Source organism: Anolis carolinensis, chromosome 3, assembly GCF_035594765.1.
Source record: "Anolis carolinensis isolate JA03-04 chromosome 3, rAnoCar3.1.pri, whole genome shotgun sequence".
Classification (NCBI taxonomy): Eukaryota; Metazoa; Chordata; class Lepidosauria; order Squamata; family Dactyloidae; genus Anolis; species Anolis carolinensis.
The window spans coordinates 90,252,944-90,276,006 of record NC_085843.1 but is presented as its reverse complement, the minus strand read 5'-3'; the positions used below and the strand labels follow the sequence as shown (position 1 = coordinate 90,276,006).

General features: G+C 37.8%; 1 protein-coding gene across 16 annotated transcripts in view; it reads right to left on the bottom strand.

Moving 5' to 3' along the window:
* Positions 1-23,063, bottom strand: part of dmd (dystrophin) — a 1,684,732-nt gene that overhangs the window by 243,248 nt on the left and 1,418,421 nt on the right. For 15 of the 16 annotated variants that reach the window (XR_010004953.1, XM_008107345.3, XM_016992722.2 and 12 more), the window contains 2 exons: positions 21,463-21,635; positions 17,944-18,100 (listed from right to left, as the gene is read on the bottom strand). Coding sequence is in view for 15 of the 16 variants with exons in the window: in XM_008107345.3 (XP_008105552.2) it covers positions 17,944-18,100; positions 21,463-21,635 (330 nt within the window). In the remaining variant the exon portion in view is untranslated. Of the gene's footprint in view, positions 1-7; positions 127-17,943; positions 18,101-21,462; positions 21,636-23,063 lie in introns of those variants that run through there. The other variant, XM_062977168.1, reaches the window with a different exon arrangement.

Below are 23,063 nucleotides of genomic sequence, written 5' to 3'. Positions count from 1 at the left end.
ACTATACCATCTGAAATAATCTGGAGCTGCCCTGGATACAGCATGGGAATGCCCTGGAACTTATTTTGAATCCATACATCCAGTCTGGCTGACAAAACATTTAGTCCGCCACTGCTGTTTCACTGGCCAATAGCAGCTCCCTAGCAGAGGTTTGCTGAAGACATTGTTCTGATGAGGTCACAACATGGCTCTCTGTCATGATCAGCAGAAGTGATGTTGTCAGCAAGACTCTCCCAAAGATCTGTTTCTATGGCTATGTCTTTGTATGATATATGATATTATTTTATATGATGTATTTAATAAAGTTTAATGTTTTATTAGGGGATGGTCAACTTTGATGTTTTATACAGTTTTTTAATCGAGGGCGTTGAATTGTTGCCAACACTGTGAACCACCCTGAGTCCCCTTTGGGGTTGAGAAGGTGGTATATAAATATCGCAAATAAATAAATAAATAAATAATAGCTGACAACACAGCAGTGGTTCTTTCTGGCACGAGGTTGTGCTGGATCCAGCTGTCCACACCTTAAAAACTCTAGTATTACTCCACAGCTTCCTGGAAGTTCCAGACTAATTTTCAGTTCTCCTTGTGCCAAATTAATTGCCCAAAGTCATGCTTCTGCTGTGAAACCTGCCATACACCATGTGGAGTGATCACAGTGGTTGCAAGGTGAGTGCTTTTTATTGAGCCCATGTAAACACAGCACTAGTCACCTCCATTAAAATGTTTTACACTCTCTATAAGAGAGGGGGCCGGGCTGTGGCGCAGCTGTTGAGCAGCTGCCTTAAATCACTCTGACCATGAGGTCATGAGTTCGAGGCCAGCCCGTGGCGGGGTGAGCACCCGTCAATTAAAAATAAAAAATAGCCCCTGCTCGTTGCTGACCTAGCAACCCGAAAGATAGTTGCATCTATCAAGTAGGAGATAAGGTACCACTTATAAAGTGGGGAGGCAAGATTAACTAATTTACGACCTGGAATGAGGAAGTGCCGTCAGTGTGGATGATGAAGCAGCTGCTCCCCCCTGTGGCCAGAATCGAACATCCCCTCAGAAGAAGGTTAACTTGCCTCTGCGTGTGTCTCTCAGTCTCTGTTTGATGTGTTTATGGGCATTGAATGTTTGCCCTATGTGTGTTATAATGTGATCCGCCCTGAGTCCCCTTCGGGGTGAGAAGGGCGGAATATAAATACTGTAAATAAATAAATAAATATATGTTTTCCTCTACTAAACTGTTCTTATAGATGCTTTCCCTAATAGTCAACCCATAGGCAGACTGCTGCAATTTTTAAAGCTCTTCATCTTTCTTAACCTAACACTTTCTATCCCATCCTAGAAATGTGATGACAGCTTAAAAGACTGTTAAATCAGTTTCTCAGTGCAGCTCTTGCACAGAAAAATATATTGGGGTTTTTTAACACTAGAAACCTTTTTTTGGAATTGTATGTTAATTCAACTGTAATAGCTGATACTGATGCCCTGGAGGGCTAAAAATGACTTTTTTCAAGATTGAAAAAAATAATATAAAATCATAGATCCCTGACAAATTCATGCCAGAAGAATGCTGACACTCATTGACAGTAGAATTAGCCCAAATGTATGTCTCATTTACAACCAATGATTTCAGGCTAATTTTTATTGAGTTCCTGAACTACTTCTACACTTTGTAGAGATTGCAGAGGAAATCGAACACACATGATATATGACCTGACAAAAGAACAAGTAAACTACTTTATCTAAGCCCTTCTATTTGTCATTGACACCTGGGCTATAATGGCATCCTGCCTTCTATTTTAATAATGCATAAATTGATTAGCTTATCTCAGACCACCTTCACTGGCATCAAGCAGACTCTCAAGGGTGCCTCCAACTACAAATGAAGACATGTGCAAGTAAATGATGGCATGTTAACAAAGTCAAAGCTTTACATTAATGACAAAAGCAGCATTTTGTTTAGGAGCAGACAGATAGTCTTTTGCTAAATTCTCTTTACTGAATTTTTAAGGAGAGAATAGTAAAACAGATTGGAATAAAATTCTCTTTTAGTACCTTGTTTTTTTCCAATTTCCCCATTTTTAGACGATTTAGTGTTGTGAAAAAGAAAAGAAAGTAGGGCAACTTAAAATACTGCCTAGAAGACCTTCATGGTTTTATTGTCTCATTCAGGAACATTTAAAAACCAAAGGCAATAGGAAAAATCACACAACTGGTTGGTGTGCAATGCATGTCTAAAATACTTCATTGAATTTTTATCTTTTCTTTCTTTTTATGGATAAAAATTTGACTGTGAATCTCCCAAAAAACTTGGCTTTTGAAAAATCTATAAATAATATCATAATTAGTGGGTAATTAGTACTTTCATAATTTCATCCAACTAGTTATTAATTCACATAGAACATCTGGAGGTAAAATACATGTACAGTTTCACTTCAAAGTTATAGACTGCTAGTAGAGAAAATTATTTTCCTGTATCTTACAAATCTATACATAGAATTGTTAGCAAATGAACTAAAAGCATTTTAGAACAAAACATTATTTTTAATGGGACATGTTGCACAAATATTTATGTTATGTCTGTTATGCTTGGAGTGCATTAAGAAACCAAGACTGTTGTTTCCATTTAGCCATGAAGCCCAATTGAAAACTTTGGAAATGACTTGCTTTCAGCTTATGCTATCTCACATCATTACTGAGAAAGTTAAACCAACATATCTGAGCATAGCAGACTATGAATGTAATAAATAGACTAGCCATATTCCTCCATCTGCAAATGACCCCAGAAATATCAACCTTTAAATCGAAATGCATTCCAAGCAGTGCCTACTTTGGCATTACTATTGTGCAACAGTAAAGGAAATCTATAGGGCAGCACAAGTTATGTTTTGTTCAGGAAATATACTAAGGAGGGAGAAACATTCAGAAAAGTAGAAATAAAGAACCCGTCAAAGGCAGCCTTAAAACAGGCCTTACTTTCCACTCTCCCTCCCCAAGAGACTTTTGAAGAATAGACAGGATGACCTAAATTTGAAGATTATATTTTGTTCTTTTTGTTCCACAAGAAACCAAAGTGACTGCAACCAGACAGGTCTTATACTCTGTTACAAAACTACTACAGCGTTGGCTGGGGGCGGGGGGGGGGGGGGGACTTTCCACAAGCACCTGAATGGTGGGAACTTTGATAGTTAAGAGAAATAGGTATTGTGACTAAGATCCATGGATCTCTGTAGGTGTGACAGAACAGTGAAACATATTCAAGGCCTTTAAAGAATCAAAAAGAAGACTTTGTAACTATTTCTGACAGCATACACTTCTACAGTATTTCTTTTCCCCAAAGGCATGGTAGAGATAACACTGATACTAGGCCGTAAGGGATCTGTATCACATACAGTCTCCAAACCATTTAATTCAAAGATATCCTAAAATAATTTCAGCTACTTAGAAAGGGAATTCTGAAAGTCTGTTTTATGATTTGCAGCCTTAACCCCTATGGGGTTATGGGGTGGTCACCTATGGGGTGAAATAAGAAAGCTTTAGGGGGAAAATTATCTATCATATTTAATCCTACTGTGAAATGTTTTAAACTGTGAAAACATGCTAGATAAAAAACATTTGCAAGGAAATGCTTTATGGATGACTTAGAATTCAGCCAGATGGCAGCGAAACGTTTACCAGTCATCTTTATTCTACTAGTTTCCATTTTATCTTCAGCTTCTTTGTTAGAATGATTAGAGTTCTGGAAATGTGCATCATATGAACACATCTAAATTTATTTTTAGAGCACTCTATGAGCCAGGTAACACTTTACATTAATCACATCCAAAAGAATCTATGTGGAGGACAGTCAAGGAATTAGGAACTGGCAAATTCTTTCCTTTTATTCCTTAGTTCTTCTTGAGCTGTATCTAATAAATCCAGAGAGGAAAAATGTTGCAGAGACAGCTGCTGAAAGGACGGAAAGATAAGCAAAGAATAGTAGTGATGAGTGAGCCCTATTGGCCTGTCTTCTGGTGCTCTTCATAGTTCTCAACAGTCAAAGCCTTTCTTACACATCACTACTTTTGCTGTGATGAATTTTGCTATGACATTGCTAGGATCTCCAACTGGCTCAACCTGGAGAAGATACACAGGCTACTTACATCTCTGTACCAGAGTTAAGGACCTGCATCACATTGCAAACCTCAAATAAACAGAATAAGAATCCTAACTTTATGCAAATATCATCCTCCCTACAACGGCAAAGGACCAGTATTGACTGAGCCACTAACCTATCAATCTATCTACCTTCCCTCACTATTAAGAATTATCAGTACACATCTAGGCTGGCTTCTGTAAGTCTTGTTGTGGACCACAAACTCTGTTGCATACCAAGTAAAGGGCACTTGTGGGACATCTGTATCTGTTCTGCCAAAGCGCAGAGATAGACATTTGTGGTGCTAGCTTTCGCTGTTATGTGGATTATTTGTTGAGATCACAGCATCCTAATACCTTTGTGTGATATGAAATGTTTTCTCAACAGAGTAGGTAATAACACTGGAATATACCATACTGTATAATAATGCTAATTCTGAGTTTTGCAGAACTGAAAAAATCACAAACCAACCCATAACAATCCTTCCTAAAAACAATCCATGAAGCTCCAACCCACAAACAGCAATAATAATAACCCCACAAGCATTTTATTTTTATGATGCTAGTATCATATCATGTCATGATATGGAGAAGACAAAATCAAGAGACTGGGAAGATAAGGAATTTGTCAAGGCCTCAAGCCAACAAAAGACTTCAAGGACTCAAAGGTCTGGAGAACAAGCCCTATGAGGAGCGGCTTAAAGAACTGAGCATGTTTAGCCTACAGAAGAGAAGGCTAAGAAGAGACATGATAGCCTTTATACAAATATGTGAGGGGAAGTCATAGGGAGGAAGGAGCAAGCTTGTTTTCTGCTGCCCTGCAGACTAGGACACGGAACAATGGCTTCAAACTACAGGAAAGGAGATTCCACTTGAACATCAGGAAGAATTTCCTCACTATGAGGGCTGTTTGGCAGTGGAACTCTCTCCCCTGGACTGTGGTGGAGGCTCCTTCTTTGGAGGCTTTTAAACAGAGGCTGGATGGCCATCTGTCGGGAGTGCTTTGAATGCGATTTCCTGCTTCATGGCAGGGGTTGGACTGGATGGCCCATGAGGTCTCTTCCAACTCTACTATTCTATGATTCTATGACTCATTAAACTAGTATTTTCACTGTACAGGAAGCATTCAAGATGAAAGAATGTGTGAGAAAATTATTAGTTTGCCTTCTTTGCCTCCTACAGATTAAACTTGCTTACTAATGTACTGTATACCATCTTTGCCCCAAAACTTTAGTCAAATTTTAAGTTTTTAATGATTTAATATGTTAAAGTGTTACGAGTCAGACGCCAGCCAATATAAAAAACTCAGTTTATTGCAAAACAACACAAAAGAGCCTAGAAAGTAACCAAAAAGGGCTCAAAACACTTTCTCTTCAGTGTGAAATAACAACGTTCAAAAAGAACTCAAAAAACCTCAACTTGGGATATAATCTGGATTATCCTGGAAAATAATCCGGATTAAAACAAACTACGCCGAAACGGCTGGAAACTCGCTCCACCTAGTCGTTGGAGCTTAGCAAACACAGGAAAGCAACCGGCAACAACCCGCAGCGACCAGCGGCCACACCGTGCCCCAAAACGTCCTTGAAGCCAATCCGCGTCATAAAGGAGAAGTCACAGCCGCCACGTCCAGTCCACATCATTAAGAAGTCGCAGGCATCGAGTTCCAATCTGCATCGTTAGGGAGAAGTCACAGGCATCGAGTTCCAGTCCGTGTCGTTAAGGAGAAGTCCCAATCACTGAATTCCAGTCCAAGGTCAATCACAAAGAGCCAAAGTGACAGAGGCAAGCCGGCAGCTAATGCATAAAACCAACACAGGACAATCCAGCACAAATCCACACAATGCCAGCCCCCATTGCCACTAAAAAACCCAGGTTAACACTTACGTCCCAAAGCAGTCTTACAAACACGTCTTCTGAAACAGAGATCCCGAAAGCACCCAACAAACACCTTGCTGATTGCAAGGTTACATTAGCAACAAACTTACTTTTATTTACAAGTCCTCCTCTGAGCTTGAGCCAGCTAACGCCCTATCTACAGCTGAACCTTGTTGCTGCAAAATCCTCATCGGAGCTGGAGTCGGCCAACGCCCCACCAATCCCTCCTTCAGTTGCTGCCCTTCTACGATCTCTCCAGCCAGTCCACCTTCTATCCAAACCCATAACTCCCTGAGATCCAGCTGTATCTTCGCTGTGCCATCCCTCAAATGTACCACTGCTTGTTGGTTCCTCAAAAACATCCCGGATCTCTTGAACCCTAGTCCAATCCATCACTTCACTCCTAGAGTCCGATATCCCATCCTCCTGACTCCCAGCTCCATAATCCCCTTCAAAACCCTCGAAAGATTCATCATCAGTGGGTTCCATAAGTATTTCCCAGATTCTCTTCCTTTGTTGCTCCTCATCGGAGTCTTGCTCACAAGCAGTCTTCCTGCCTCTTCTAACACAACTAGTAGTATCTCTACTCGAAGGCTCCATCACAACATCATTTAAGTTGTTTTGATTTGATTTGTTATTTGTAACTTCAGCATTGAATGTTTGTCAATAAGTTTTATCTTGCTGTGAGCCGCCCTGAGTCCCCTCAGGGAGATAAGGTAGGCTACAAATAAAGTATTTTTATTTATTTATTTACTAAGGCTTCATTGCCTGGGAATCACCAAAATCTCAGATCTAGAATTGCTGTTGTTAATCATCTTCCTACATTTTTTAATCATGTTTTTAAAAAGTACAGACTTTCTAGGCCAGACTTATGGAACAGTTACATTTCTCAACCCCCCTCCCTCTCTAATTAAATATTAGCTTATCTCTAGCTAATTACTAAAAAGTCAGCTATAAATCTGATTGTTTACTTGAATCGTTTTTTAAAAACTGCAGATTTCTTTCCAAAACCTCCCACAATTTTTGGTTTACACATATTAGCAAGCAAATAAAGAAAAATGTTAGAGGACATGCTCATAAAGGTTATTAAACAGGGAAGGGAGAAGGTTATAGGGAATGCAGAGGACACAAAATACTCAATGGAGTGGAGGGATTTTAATTCCTCATCCAGACCACATTGGGGGATTGGGGGTTTGACAAGGAACAACAAAAAAGAAAGAACGTTAAAAAAGAGCCTAGTAAAAATACCAAGGAAATAAACATAATCCAATGGGTTTATCACTAAAATGTGCTAGCTTGAACATCAATGGTTTAGCAACAAACTATAGGAGAGCAAGGTTAAGAAGGTTTATCGAAACACATAATGTATAATGTTGCAGGAAACACACAGATCGACAAGGGACTCAGAAAAACTATTAAGTATCTCAGGCTGGCATACATTGTCAGAGGCAAGAGCAAATAACAAAACAAAGGGAGTTGCTATATTGATAAAAAATAATATAGAGGTGGTACAAAAAGATCTAATGGCAGATACTAAAGGGAGATGGATAATCTTTAAAGGAGAAATATGTGAGGTAAAAATGACAATCCTAAATATCTATGTGCCTAATAAAGGCCAGGAAAAATATATATAGAAAACATATTTAAGAAGCTAGAGGGCTTCTATGAAGGGGAAGTACTTATAGCAGGGGACTTCAATTTAGACATGATAAAAAATAAGTGCAGACTGTTGGACAAATGGAAACTGAAATATTGCTTTCAAGAGATAAAAACACAACAAAAACCAACTTATTATACTGGAAGACATAAAAAAATTACCTGCATAGACTATATACTAAAGAGAAACTCTAATCAATCTGAGATACTAAAAGCAGAAACTGGTCTGATAGAAATCTCAGACCATGCACCAGTACAAGTAACACTACAATTAAAAGAGGACAAACCCCACTATAGATGAAGATACAAGAAAGTACTATTGATGAAGGAAAAAAGACAGGGAAGAGTTGGGAAAAGAAATTAATATCTTCTTCCAAGTTAATAGAAATATAGCAAAAGAAGGGATTATTTGGGATACAGCGAAAACCTTTGTAAGAGGATTATTAATAAAGAATGAAATAGTCAAGAAGAAATGAATGAATCAAGAGAGAAATATAATAATTAAGCAATTGGAAGACAAGTACAGGAACCTTCAGAATAGGTATGAAAAAAGACCAAAAAAAGAAATAGATAATTTGAAAGGGGAGTCGGAGGAGATAGATAAATTTAATATATGGAAAAAGAAATAATGGTGAAAAAGATTTTCAAAGGGCAAATATTAATTCAGTAAGGCGCTTGGCAAACTATTAAAAAAAAGAAAGGAAAATCAAAGGATGAAAGAAATATTTGATAAAAAAATAGTTTGGTAAAGGACAATAAAAATATAAATGAGATATTTGCTGATTTCTACCAGAAATTATATAAAGGCAAAAATAATTTACAATGCGATGACTGGGTTAGAGAAAAATTGGGTGAAGAGGACAAAAAAAAATTACAAAGGGCTATTTCATATCAGGAAATCAATGAGGTAATAGGAAACTTAAAAAAAGCAAAATCACCCGGAGCTGATGGTTACACAGCAGAGTTTTACAAACAAATGAAGGAGGAACTAATACCAGAATTGGCAATAGTTTTTAATAATATAGTAAGAGGGGGTGAAGTTCCTGAGTCTTGGAGGGAAGCAGAAATACTAACAATGATCAAACCAGGGAAGAATCCTAGAGAAGTAAATTCTTATAGACCAATTAGTTTAATGAACCAGAATTATAAAATATTTGCAGAAATATTAACAAATAGACTAAAGGATTTATTACCAAAAGTGATAGGGGAAGATCAGTATGGATTTATAAAGGGGAGAAATATTAGTCACCCAATTAGGAATTTGCTCAACATTATTGCACAGAAAAGTAAGAAAAAATATAGCATTTATTAAATTGGATGTATACAAAGCATTTGACACAGTGAATCATGACTTTTTATTTATAAGGATGGAGAATTTGGGATTGGGACAAGAATTCATAGCGATTATAAGAGAAATGTATAAAAAAGGAGTAGCAAAATTGAAAGTTAATGAAGGATATTCCAGAGAAATAGACATTGAAAGAGGAGTCAAACAGGGGTGTCCTATATCACCAATGTTATTCACAATGGCTGTAGAATATTTAGCAGATAGAATTAAAAACAATGGTAGAATAACAGGTTTTAGGATAGGAAAGGAAGAAGTGAAAGTGAATCTGTTTGTGGACAATTTTTTAATAATAACAGAAAATCCACTGGACACTTTGAAAGAACTGGAAGTAATATTGGAAGATCATTATACAATCTCATTATTTTATATTATTTTATTATAAAATTATGGATAAATATGACAAAATCAGAGCTGTTGGGGTTTAACCTGGGAAAAGGAATTTCAGAAGAGATCCGGAAAAGAAAAGATATACAGATTGCAAAAAACAAAATTAAATATTTGGGAATTTATTTAACTAATAAGCCAACAAGGATCTGGGATTATAAGAAGTCATGGAATATGATACAGGTACAAATGTTTAATTTGAAGGGCAAGAACATAGGTATTTCAATGAGAATTAGATCAATTAAAATGTGTATACTCCCCAAGTTATTGTATTTGTTTCAAACTCTACCATTGGAGATTTCACAACAAAAATTTAAAAAATGGGATGGAGAAATAAGGAAGTGTATATTTGGAGGGGGGATCAAGAATAAGTAATAAGGAGCTGTATAAATCCAATAAAGAAATAAGATGGGGAATACCAAAGTTACAAGAATATTACGAGGCATTCCAGCATTGTTGGAATTGGTAGAGGAGAAGCAAGAGAGGTGGATAAGAATAGAGAATGAAGTAAATAAAAATCAAGGAGACTATGGAATATTTACAAAAAAAAATTAAAAGAGGGAATAGAAAAAACAATAGGCCCAAGGAAAATAACATTAAAAATATGGGGGAAATGGAAAGAGAAATGGATGCCATATTTATCAAAAGAAGCCCCTATAGGTAGTTTAAGAAATAATGAGGACAGGAGTATTATAAAAAATTGAAAGAGATGGGATATAGTAAAATTAAAGATTTATGTAATTGTCAGGACCCAGGCTGCAGAACACCAATAACCATGCGCAGAGACCAGAATCTATCTAATATCTTTATTAGGGAAATATATAAAGTCAATAAAAATAAGTGTAGAATATAGTTCAGAAGTAGACCTTTCAGGAAAGGTCAATATAGTCCAGGAAAACAATGTCCAATGTGTGATTTTAAAGTCCAAAGTTATAATCCACTTCACCGAAACACACACTATTTGGCAAGCAATAGTGTGGGGAACTGTCCATAGTCTTTGAGGCTTAAGGTAAATCCGAAGGAAACTGGAAAACAAGGCTTGAGACTGTGAAGCAAGGTCCGTGGTTAAAACGCAAGGCAAGGCAAGACTTGAAACTTGGCAAGATCAAACTGGAAACAAGGCAAACATGAATCAAGAACTGAGTCCATAGAAGTCCATGGTACAAGGCTGGGCTGGAAACTTGATCCGGGAACTGGGAACTGGAGTACGAAGTCTACACACGATCTCACTCCTCAAGCCGACGAATTGACTCCGCAAGGATTCTTTTGCGGGCAAACACCTATATAGGATCTTGTTTTCCCGCCAAGGAACACTTTCTCTGGGGAACAAGAAACGAAACCTATACTGTGTCCAGATGCATGACTCCTTAAAGTTTCCCAAGGGAAGCAGACTTAATCAGCTAATTGTCTGGCAGCTATCCTGGCGCTCCGGCGAGTCGCCTCCCGAGCGCTTCTATCTTGATTATAATAATTCCGGCGAGAAAATGGGGGAGATTTCTGCTCAAGGCTTGTTTGGCTGACTTCTTGTGGGCAAACATCTTGCAGCTGCAAGGGCTCCAAATCTGGCAGAAACGGTGGGAAACCCAAGTTTTCCTCTTCATCTGCCACAACAGTACTAGGAACGGGACTACATGGCCCATGAGTCATCACAGTAATGAAAATAAGGAATTAATGGAATGGGAGCAATTGGAAAGATTAGGGGGTGGGATAAATTGGTTAACACTAAGAGGAATTTGGGAACAAATCAAGAAGGAAGAAAGTAATGAGGGAGAAAATATAGTAGACAAGATATTAAAAGAGAGACTTGGTGGCAAAAAAGGATTAAATAAAATATATGGAAGAATGATAGAAGATAAGGAATATGTACAGAATAATGGAAAACAAGTGGGAAAAGGAAGAGGGTCTAGGAAAAGAAAAGATAGAAAAGATAATGGTTTAAATAAAATAAAAATAGAAAAATATAAGGAATTAGAACTGAAAATAATTACAAAATGGTACAGAACACCAATTCAGCTGGCACACATGATTCAGGGATTAAATCCCAAATGTCGGCATTGTGGGAGTCGGGAGGTATGGTATTCACATTTATGGTGGGAATGTGAAGAGATAAAAGAAAAATGGAACCAAATTCTAACCCAGGTTGAATTACATACTAAAACAAAATTTGATATAAATATGCAAAATTTTTTAATAGGGATATATGGGGATAGAAGAATTCAGGACCAAGACCAAGAATTAATAATGATGATGTTTAGAGCTGCACAAACAGTAATAGCGTGGGGGTGGAAGGATAAAAAGAAATGGACACTTGAAAAATGGTATGAATATATGTGGGATCAAATACAACTGGATATTATGGACATTATAAGAAGCAAAAAACATGGTCAGACAAACAGAAGAAAATTAAAGAAATATGGACTCCATTTAGCAGATGGCTACAGATTGTTAAACCATATGACGAAAGCTGGAAGAAAAAAATGGATAGAATGGAAAGAAGGCTCATGTAACAAGAAAAAAAAGGCTTAAGTTGTCAACAGAGAAGGGGTGGGTGGGTGTGGGGAGGGAAAAGGGAATGGAAAAGGAAAATGTATTGTAACTATGATTATGTATTATAAAATAATAATGATTAATAAAAAAATTCCCTTTGCGGGTGAAAAAACCCAAAAACACATATTAGTAAGCCAGAAATTGCCTAAATCAAAACAGGAATGTAATTTATTTATCTTTCTAGTTCAAAGGAATAAGAAAGGGAATGGACTACTTTCCAGTCAAGGATAATTATTAAACTATGTTGCTGATAATTCTCATAATCTTGAAACCACTTGAAGTATTAATACATGGTTTCATCCAAAAGTGAATTTTCTCCCATTATCACATGTATCACATACCCAAATGAAGAGATAACATTTGTGACAAACTGTCTTCATATTTAATAATGTATTAAACATTTGGAAGCAGATAAGACCTTCACATATTTATTGACTCCCTATAAACAAACAGACTTCTGTGAAGGGTGATAACCAACATGTTTGAGGATCCTTCTCTGTACTGTCCAGAGATTTTGCCATTCCTATTCATTAGTTTCTCCAATTTACAGTGTATCTATGCTGTAATAGTAATCAAGCATTTTCTCCTCAATCAAAATTTGAAAAAGAGCGTGAAGTGGGGTACTAAATCCTGTTTATTAAGGTTATGCATTATTTGTAACAGTGAGCTATGAGAAAAATTTGTAAGAGTACAATGAATAAAATTTGTATGTGATTGAAGATGAGGAGGAGGAGTACAAGTTCTGAAGACTGACTCCCAGTCTGAAAATCATCTGAATAGGACCACTATTCCAAACTTAACTTTGGATATATCAGACAGACCCACACAAATTTGTAAAAGGTTTCTCAAACTTATATTTTTAATTACTCTAAACGTTCCATTTATACCTTTTCTCACATCTATATCTATATCTATATCTATATATATAAAATGATAAAGTTGTTTGCGCAGTGACTATAACAACAAAACTAAACATCCCAGAAATACGAAATTTGGCAACACAATGCAAAAGGCTTGCCTCCAGGTTACAACAACACAACCACACCACAAAACCACAATCCAGACCCACAAAACTCACAACAACGCATCATGCGATAACAACACAACTAAACACCCCAGAAATACAAAACTTGGCAACACAATGCAAAAGCCTTGCCTCCCAGTTGTAACAACACAACCACACCACAAAACCACACAGGACCCACAAAACTCACAACAACGCAACGTGACTATAACAACACAACTAAACGTCCCAGAAATACGAAACTTGGCAACACAACACAAAAGCCTTCCCTCCAGGTTGTAACAACACACCCACACCACAAAACCACAATCCGGACCCATAAAACTCACAACAACGCATCGTGACTATAACAACACAACTAAACGCCGCAGAAATACGAAACTTGGCACACAACTAAACGCCCCAGAAATATAAAACTTGGCAACACAACACAAAAGCCTTGCCTCCCGGTTGTAACAACACAACCACACCACAAAACCACAATCCGGACCCACAAAACTCACAACAATGCATCGTGACTATAACAACACAACTAAACGCCCCAGAAATACGAAACTTGGCACACAACTAAACGCCCCAGAAATATAAAACTTGACAACATAACGCAAAAGCCTTGCTTCCCGGTTGTAACAACACAACCACACCACAAAACCACAATCCAGGCCCACAAAACTCACAACAATGCATCGTGACTATAACAACACAACTAAACGGCCCAGAAATACGAAACTTGGCATACAACTAAACGCCCCAGAAATACAAAACTTGACAACACAACACAAAACCCTTTTCTCCTGGTTGTAACAACACAACCACACCACAAAACCACAATCCGAACCACAAAACTCACAACAGTGCATCGTGACTATAATAACACAACTAAATGCCCCAGAAATACAAAACTTGGCACACAACTAAACGCTCCAGAAATACAAAACTTGGCAACACAACACAAAAGCCTTGCCTCTCAGTTGTAACAACACAACCGCGCCACAAAACCACAATCTGGACCCACAAAACTCACAACAATGCATTGTGACTATAGCAAATACAAAATTTGACAACACAACTCATCCACCTCCCCAATCCCTACATTCACACTTGTCCTCCAAAAAAACAATTACAATAATAACAATGACAATAACAACAACAATAAGAATCAACACCATCACAGGCAAGAAACAGCCAGGCACTGAGGCTGAGAGGCCAGTCAGTGCTACACTGGGCCTCCAAAAAACAATACAGTAGCATCTAACTTATCCAACCTTCATGACCACTACAACAACAATAATAATAAACACCTACACAGACAAAACAAAAAAAAGACTATTGTACCACAATAAAAATATAAACCGCACTCAGCAGAATCAAACATTACAATTAACAACAAACCAAAGACAACAGGGATCTCAAGCAATTATCAATCAACACAAAAATTGAAGAAGGTAACAGACTTCAAATACTACTACTAATGTGAGTATAAAGAAGGGTGGAGGTCACAGCATCAATACAACCTAATGTAGACTGACCAACACCACCAGACTAAGCCACAGCAACGCGTGGCCGGGCACAGCTAGTATATATATATAATAAAAGTGAATGTTTGTATGTTTGTGTCAGCGTTTTGATTGGTCGGGCGATGTATGTGCTCGCGTTTTGATTGGCCTGGCGGAATATGGGTCAGCTTTCTGATTGGCCTCCACTTTCATAGGCCACTGGGATCGCTGAGGGAAAAACTACTACCAACTGGCTTCGTTCGGCCTACTCTCCTCAGAACGATGCTAGCTTTGGGACAGTTAACAGCTTTCGGCCTACACTTTTGTAATCCAAAACACCACTGCCACCACCAGAAAGGCCGGACCTGGACCAAACTTGATACACATCACCCCATGAACCCACTGACAACGGATGGCCCCCTTTGGCCCCTCTGCTGACATGTTTAAGGCCTTCCAGGCTGACCCCTCGCTGCTAGGCCGAAAAGGAGGACGCCATCTTGCCTCAGCTTTCAACTTCTTTGTAAGGCCCTACTTTCCTCAAAAGACAGCAGAGAACATTGTTATTATCTTTTTAATGATATGCTTATGAACACTTCTAGCCCCCAAAGCCCCAATCCAAGCCTCCTTTGATCATTTTGCTAACACGTTTCAGGCCTTGCAGCCTGGCTCCATTGTGCTAGGCCGCAAAAGAGGCGGCCATCTTCCCTGTTCCAAACAGAGCAGCTTTTGCCTGGGTCTTTTGGATACAGCACTCTCCTTCAACAAGGTCAGGAGGCAGTACGTAAATAGGTTGATCTTGGGCTGATGGAAGTAGCACCACATCAAGTAGGAAATAAGGTACCACTTATAAAGTGGGGAGGCAAATTTAACTAATTTACGACATTGGAATGAGGAAGTGCCGTCACAGTGGATGATGAAGCAGCTGTTCTACCCTGTGGCCAGAATCGAACATCCCCTCAGGAGAAGGTTAAATTGCCTCTGCGTCTGTCTCTATCTCGGTTCTGTGTGTATATGGGCATTGAATGTTTGCCCTATATTTATATAATGTGATCTTTTTATATATACAGTAGAGTCTCACTTATCCAACACTCGCTTATCCAACGTTCTGGGTTATCCAATGCATTTTTGTAGTCAATGTTTTTAATATATCGTGATATTTTGGTGCTAAATTCATAAATACAGTAATAACTACATAGCATTACTGCATATTGAACTACTTTTTCTGCCAAATTTGTTGTCTAACATGATGTTTTGGTGCTTCATTTGTAAAATCATAACCTAATTTGATGTTTAATAGGCTTTTCCTTAATGCCTCCTTATTATCCAACATATTCGCTTATCCAACATTCTGCTGGCCCGTTTATGTTGGATAAGTGAGACTCTACTGTATATAAATGGTTCTGTTTATATGGTTATGCATTTTCAAATAGCTTTATTCTTAAAATCCAAAATCCAAAAATGCATATTTCTAATATATATCCTTACCAAATGAACCCAGGCAACATCAGGTACTTAGGCAACATTATTTATTTATTTATTTATTTATTTATTTATTTACAGTATTTATATTCCGCCCTTCTCACCCTGAAGGGGACTCAGGGCAGATCACATTATATGGAACAAAGGCAAACAATTCCATTCTCAAATAACCCGGGCACCGCCGGGCCCCCAAGCTAGCATATATAAGGCTTGTCCGATCGATGGAAAAAATGTTTCAATTCTCGTTTCTAAAGTAGGGGGTGCCGGCTCTTCGATATAGAAATTATTTCTTAATTTTTTCACCCAAAATTTTCGGATATTTCCGAAAATTCGTAATGTTTCTAAAAAGTTTCTAAAATGGCGGACGCGCATGCGCAATTGCCAAAAAACAGGAAACCGGGGGGGGACTTTTCTGGGGGTCTCCCACCCTCATTTCTTGAGCTATTCTCATCAAATTTGTTACAGTGGGAGAACACATTCTACACTCTTTGATCAACAAATTACAGAATGTTTCCTGTCTCCTATGATTTTTGGCAAATTTTTATAACTTTTTATAATGCACTATTTTTCAATATTTGAAGAAACCTGTTCCTGGTTTGAAAGTCTTATTTCCTGTTCAATTGGGTTCTTATCACTGTAAAAGTCCCTCTTCTACTTGTGTAGACTTTGGATTAGAAATGCAGCACATGCCAAGCAATGCCTTGGCAGGAGTGCCACTGTCCTTTGGAAACTATAAATTGCTGTGGACCCTCTATTGAATCAAATCAATGTCTGACTTTGTGATTGCAGAAATAAAACTCAGCCCAAGGCTTGGGAATAGAAATGGAGCGTGAGGGAAGCAATGCCTTGACAGGATTGGCAATGTCCTTTGGAAACTATAAATTGCTGTGGACCCTCTATTGAATCAAATCAATGTCTGACTTTGTGATTGCAGAAATAAAACTCAGCCCAAGGCTTGGGAATAGAAATGGAGCGTGAGGGAAGCAATGCCTTGGTGGGTGCCCCACGTCCTTTGGAAACTATTTCTTCCAATGTACCCTTTAGGTTTGAAAACAATGTGTGTCTTTGTGATTGCTGCAATAACACTCAGCCCGGGGGCTTGGGATTACAAACGGAGCGGGAGGGAAGCAATGCACTTACAGGAACGCAGACGTCCTTTGGAAACTATTATTTTCAAGTCCCCCCCCCCCCTTTCAGGATTGCAAAGAAGGGCTGATGTGGTGATTGCCAAATTCCAAAAAAGAAAACAGAAAGGCAAAAGGTCTCCCTCAGGAGTAGATGGAAAGCACCCCAAGCTCAGCACTAGCAGGGACGCAGATGTCCTTTGGAAAAAAAAAGTTTCCTAAAGCCAGCCACAGCAAGGACTCTGCCCCAAGCCCCCAGCCAATTTCCCCCCCAAAAAACACAATATCGAACCAGCAACAACAGAAACACTCTACCCCCAGTCACTTAGCCCTCTCTCCCCCAAGCAAGCAAGCAGCTTCCCAGCGCGCGCGAAACACCCTCTCTCCTTGGTATCCCAACCCAGAATGGCTTGGTTCAGTTGGGGAGGGGATATTTATAGAGATCCTCCACGTGGACACGGAGGACACTAGCCCCCACCTTTTTCAGCCATCGTGGAAGTCTCTGATTGGCCAGGGAGCGGTAGCCATGTTAGGCTACGCTAGGCTCCCATTCATGTTAGGTTGCAGAAACAAAAAAAAATTAAAAAAAATTTAAAAAATATTTTTAAAAAAATTTTGGAAGGTAAAAATTTAACGAAAATTTTAAGAAACAATTAGAGAATGGGCCAACGATGGTTCGAATTACATTGCAAGTTGCGCCCAGGGAAAACGTTTCAATACTCGTTTCAAAAAATGAGAACAATCCGAAATAATTTCGAAACGAGAAACATAACAAATATTTGGACAACCCTAATATATATATATATATATATATATATATATATATATACCCCTGGTTGCATCCTATTCTATTCTTCAAAAACTAATTTTGTAGGTCCATACCCTGTGTATGTCATTCTGCTTTTGCACTGTGGGAAGATCTCCACCAATGGGTTCCTGCTGCTTTAACTCATCTTCTTTCAATTGCAGCCATGCCAACAGTTCCTGAAGAGACAGATGAAGTCGTCTCCACTGGTCAGAACTGGCTTCTAGATGAGACCTAGAAAACACAAACCAAATTTTGTTCTATAATTTTCAGGATATGCATACATATTAAATATCTTTTTAATATATCATATAAATTGGGCCTCTTTATTTTATCATTTATGTTTTAATTAGTTGTAAAGCATGTTTTAGTTCTGAGTTTTGTTCTTAGTTAACAGTGAACTTCCTTTTGATTTAATGTTTAATTTCTATTAAAAATCTCTATTGTAAGCTTTTGTTATAGAGCAGTATGTGTTTATGTATTTATGTGCGTGTGTGTATAGTAAACAAATACATAAATAAACAACTTCATGCAAATATTCAGAATCATTACATACACCTCATGATCCCACACTGTTGCAAAGTTCTCATGCAAATCCTGTCCCTATCTGTTTATTTAAAGCCATAAACGGTTCGGGTCCTGCATATCTTTGTGACCATATCTCTCTGTATGAACTGGCACAAGAGCTAAGATCGGCCAGAAAGGCCCTTCTCTTACTCCTGCCCATGCCACATGCACTGTTGGTGAGGAGAGGGCCTTCCAGGTGGTGGCCCCCTGACTCTGGAACTCTCTCCCCAGAGAGATTAGATTAGCCGCCATCCTGTCCTCTTTCCGTAAAGACTTAAAAATTTGGCTATTCCAATTTGCCTTTGAATAATGGTTTAGCTCCTAATCATAGCTGCCCAGGCCTAATTTAATGTTTTTTTCCCAAGTACTTTACTCCCAGTCCCGGTCTTATTGCTCTGCGTTTTTGCATAAGCCTTGCCCTTCCCTCTAATATCTGAAGATGCCCACTTTTTCAGCAATTTTGATGTTGATTGATGCTATTTTACTTTTTAAACTGTTTTAATTGTATTGCTTATTGTTACATGTTTTAATTATGTCTCTTTGTATTCCTTGTTTTATGCTGGGCTTGGTCCCCATGTAAGCCACCCTGAGTTCCTTCTGGGAGATAGATGCAGGTTATAAGAATAAAGTTGTTGTTGTTGTTGTTGTTGTTGTTGTTGTTGTTGTTGTTGTTGTTATTACTCATTTGCTAAATCTAGCGTATGTGTGTGTCTGTGTGTAGTGCCCAGTATCTATTTGCTTTGTTTGTCTAATGCAGTCTATAAGAAAACTTAGCTCCTGCAGACAAATGGTAGAACAACATGGCACTGTGCGATTTTGATGGTTTTGCTCCATCACTATACAGAAGTTCTAAAAATTTGTCCAGCATTGAAAAACATAAAAAAATACTGTTACAGAAATATTGCTTAAAAATAATAAGCGAGATAGCAACCTCCCTTCTCTGGGTGGCAACAAAAAGCCCTTTAATTTTAAAGGATAATTTTCACCCACATCTTAAACTTCAGGACCCCATAAAGAAGTCATGGTTCTGAATGCATCTCAAGACAAACACCTACTTTCAGAAATAAATTGCAGTTGCTCTTTCAGCCTTCTGAATACTAAAAAGATAACGACATTTAACTGGACTTTTCAAAGTTAAATTTTCAGTTTTGTAAATAAATATTGCTGGAGGAAAATTTACATTGTATAGTGACTAAATAAACTAAGATATCTAAATTGTATGTTGTTGATATGATAGCTGGCACATTGATTCCTTTTAAACCATCTTTTCAGTTTATAGAACACTTATTCCCCTGACATGAAATGAGACTGGGTGCTCTTGTAAGAAGGAATAACAAAAGAGCCTATGATAATCCAGTGTCCTCCTTCCCATTTACCTACTTTTTTGTTGAAAAATAAAGATTAAAGCTTTAACTCTGTTTCCCACCTACATGCTTTGGCAGTACTAAATCCCTCATTATAACTCACTGTTTCTACAGAGCAAGAACATTGCTTTTATGTTTAATTCAAAAAGGCAAAGCAACCATGATAAACCAGGGTTACTATTTTCGATTTGTTTAATGTCTTCAGTATCAAAATTGCAGCAAGTGAGCTGTAGAAAAGCTCCTTTATTAAAATGCCTCTATTTGCCTAACATGCTGTGTTTCATTTCTCACACCTCTTTATTCTGCTAAGTTCATGGGTTAAAAAAAGGCTCATGAAGAAAAGCTTTCAAAGAATTATATGCCCTTCTTTTGGCAAGTTTATGAGAAAAAGAAATCATTTTCTTCTTACTTCAGCCATCAATATTTTTCAGCTTCACATCTTTCATTTATTTTTAATGATTAATATTATGAAGATGGTATCTGTCGTTACACATACTGATCTCCCTCAGGGCTACCAGCAGAAAAAAGCTAATACTTCGTATATTACTTTGGCTAGGACCTCTCTCTCCACACAGAGGGTACGACAAGCAATGTGTCTAAGAAGACTTTTTCAATGCCAGGACACTGATTACAAAAACACTCCAGAAATGTTACTTCAGAAGATAAATTTAAGCTCTTTCAGAATTGTTCTTCCAGCTGATCCTTTGTAATATTGCCCTTCATTTTGTGCTTCTACAGAAGTCCTTGATCCCCAAGATACTGTGAATCTTCTTAACTCAAGTTTGTAATTGCAAACACATCTCTTGTTCTATGGTTCCTTAGTTTCAAATCATGCATACTTACTTGTGAGTATATTTATCTGAGACCCTTGCTTAAACATATTAAAAAACAAAAGGATGTAGGGCTTCCGTGCCATGTTGTAATGCATTGCCCATATTTAAGTCAGATTCATCCTTCTGCAAAATTCTCAGTAACAAAATATGACTTCCAAAACAACATAATAGCTATTATCCAAATAAACCATTAACACAAGAATAAGCATTCCATGTTTGAAAACAGTTCTCTTCGTAAAATATTTGCTCCTCCAAACATACCAGTTGCTTTGTATACTAAAAAGCAGGCTGTCAGTAATGGAAGTTGTGGGGGAAAAAATCTCCAAAGCTCTCAACACAGACATGATGTCCCTACTAATGTGCAGTTAACACCCCAAAATATATTACTATATTTGTATCATGGCAACCCTATATGTAATTTCTTGGAAGTATGCACCATTCAGGAAACATGGATGTGATTCAGCTATATATCACTGCATTTGGTTATGACAGTGTGAGAAACCATAGCTGTCAGTATAAAGTAGTAGCATAGATTTCAGAGAAAGCATTGCTTTTTGTTAAGCATGCTTAATCTCTTTTGCTGTGTCCTTATTGAGATTATAGAAACTGATCAGCTTCTTCACATTCTACAATCCCTTCCATAAAAAGAAAATTAATCATTCTTACAAAGTAATTCAGTGTTTGAAATTGCTTAAATTACTGCAAACCCAGCCATTTTAGCTCAGTTTGAACAAAATAAAAGGCTTATGTTGCAGGAGTGAGTGAGAGAAATACTATTTTTCCCATCAGATTTATTCATGTATGCGCTCTGCTCTTGATGTCCAAGTCCTACCTAATATTTAACGACTTCTTCCTAAGTTCACTCCATCTGAAGTTCATGTTATCCAGGCGTCTCTGCAACAGGGCTGCATCATCAGAACCTTCTAGAGATCTCAAGATCTTCTGACCATTTTCATCCAGGCTGTGGAAGATATCCGTATGGGTCTCAATTTCTTTCTGAAGTTCCTAGAAAGAGTGAAAAACACAGGCATGATGACAGAAATACGCACCAAAGGTGAGAGAAGTCTTTGGCAATAAAAATACACAAAACTAGAAATGGATTGATAGTATAACTTTTTTTGGTTTTTGATATAATCAAAACAAAATGATTTTTAATCTCGATCCATCCATGTCTTACAAATACAGCCCTTTCCCACCTTTGTGCATTGTTTTAAGTTTGATATTACACCTTCTGAATGATCCTATCTAAACAGATTAAAACCATAATATTATTCCATTAAAAAAAACTTAAATGAGAGCTACAACACTAGTTCATTATCATACATACATATTCTTCTATCCAGAATGTTCCTTATCTAGGCTAATTATCTGAGTTTTTTTTTTAAAAACTTATTTAATTGTATGCTATCCCTTCCTGATGAAAGATGAACTATCTGTTCCATATACTTTGCAGACCGTGTTATGCTATCCTCTGTTAATAGAGTTAGACAGAGTAATTTCATATGAGCACAGCATGGTCTTCATCACAAAGAAAAACATTTTAAAAATAAACAAAAGCTTTGCTATGTTCATCGAGCTCTGATGCATGTCAAAGAAGCAAGGATTGCCTATGTCATTTTACAAATGAGATTTTTTTTTTTTTTTAAACCCTCCGGATCCCAGCCAAGTCTAACCTTCACATGGTATGTCTTCCTGTGCAACATTTTTCAGCTTCAGCCAGAGGCTTCAGCACAGGTCTTGCTGCACAGAAATCCCAGGAAAAGTAAGCAACTGCAACAGTAGAGTTTCAAAATGCCAAGTTCAGTTACATTCCATTGACAGAATGCATTTCAGAGCACAGGCCTCAACAGTCAATAGCAATAAACAGCCACTTTGTACTATGTCAAAACATCAGTCAGGGCCATGGCTGTAGGAGGAATGGAAAACAACAAGGAACACCCAGAATACACAACTGGCAGCTTATGTTGAACTGCCAAGTTTCCTTATCACTTTGGAATTGCAGACCAAAAACTCTTTAAATATTCATGCTTTCTCCTCATATTTAGGAAAGCAGCAACTGCCAAAGGAACATTCTTTGGAGGGCTAAATGCCTGGTATTAGAGTTCCTATCTGCCTACACACTGAATGGAGCCTTTGTACATTATCTATCCCACTCTTTGTATTTTTTCTTTTAAAATATCTTGACGTCACAAACATATAGATTTATTTCGAAGGCCAATACTGCCTTCCCATTAGGATGAGCTTGTGCACATATAAGAAATCAATTTCTACTCAAGTGAAAGGGTAACTGTTCTTTTGGTTGAAATTGTCACCTCAGAAATGAAAATTTCTTGACTATGCAGTGGTTGAAATTCTCAACTATGAAGTGTGAACTGGGATATAATATACAGTTTTTACTGCCAGGTGAGAAATGTAGGTGGACTGTTGGGCCAT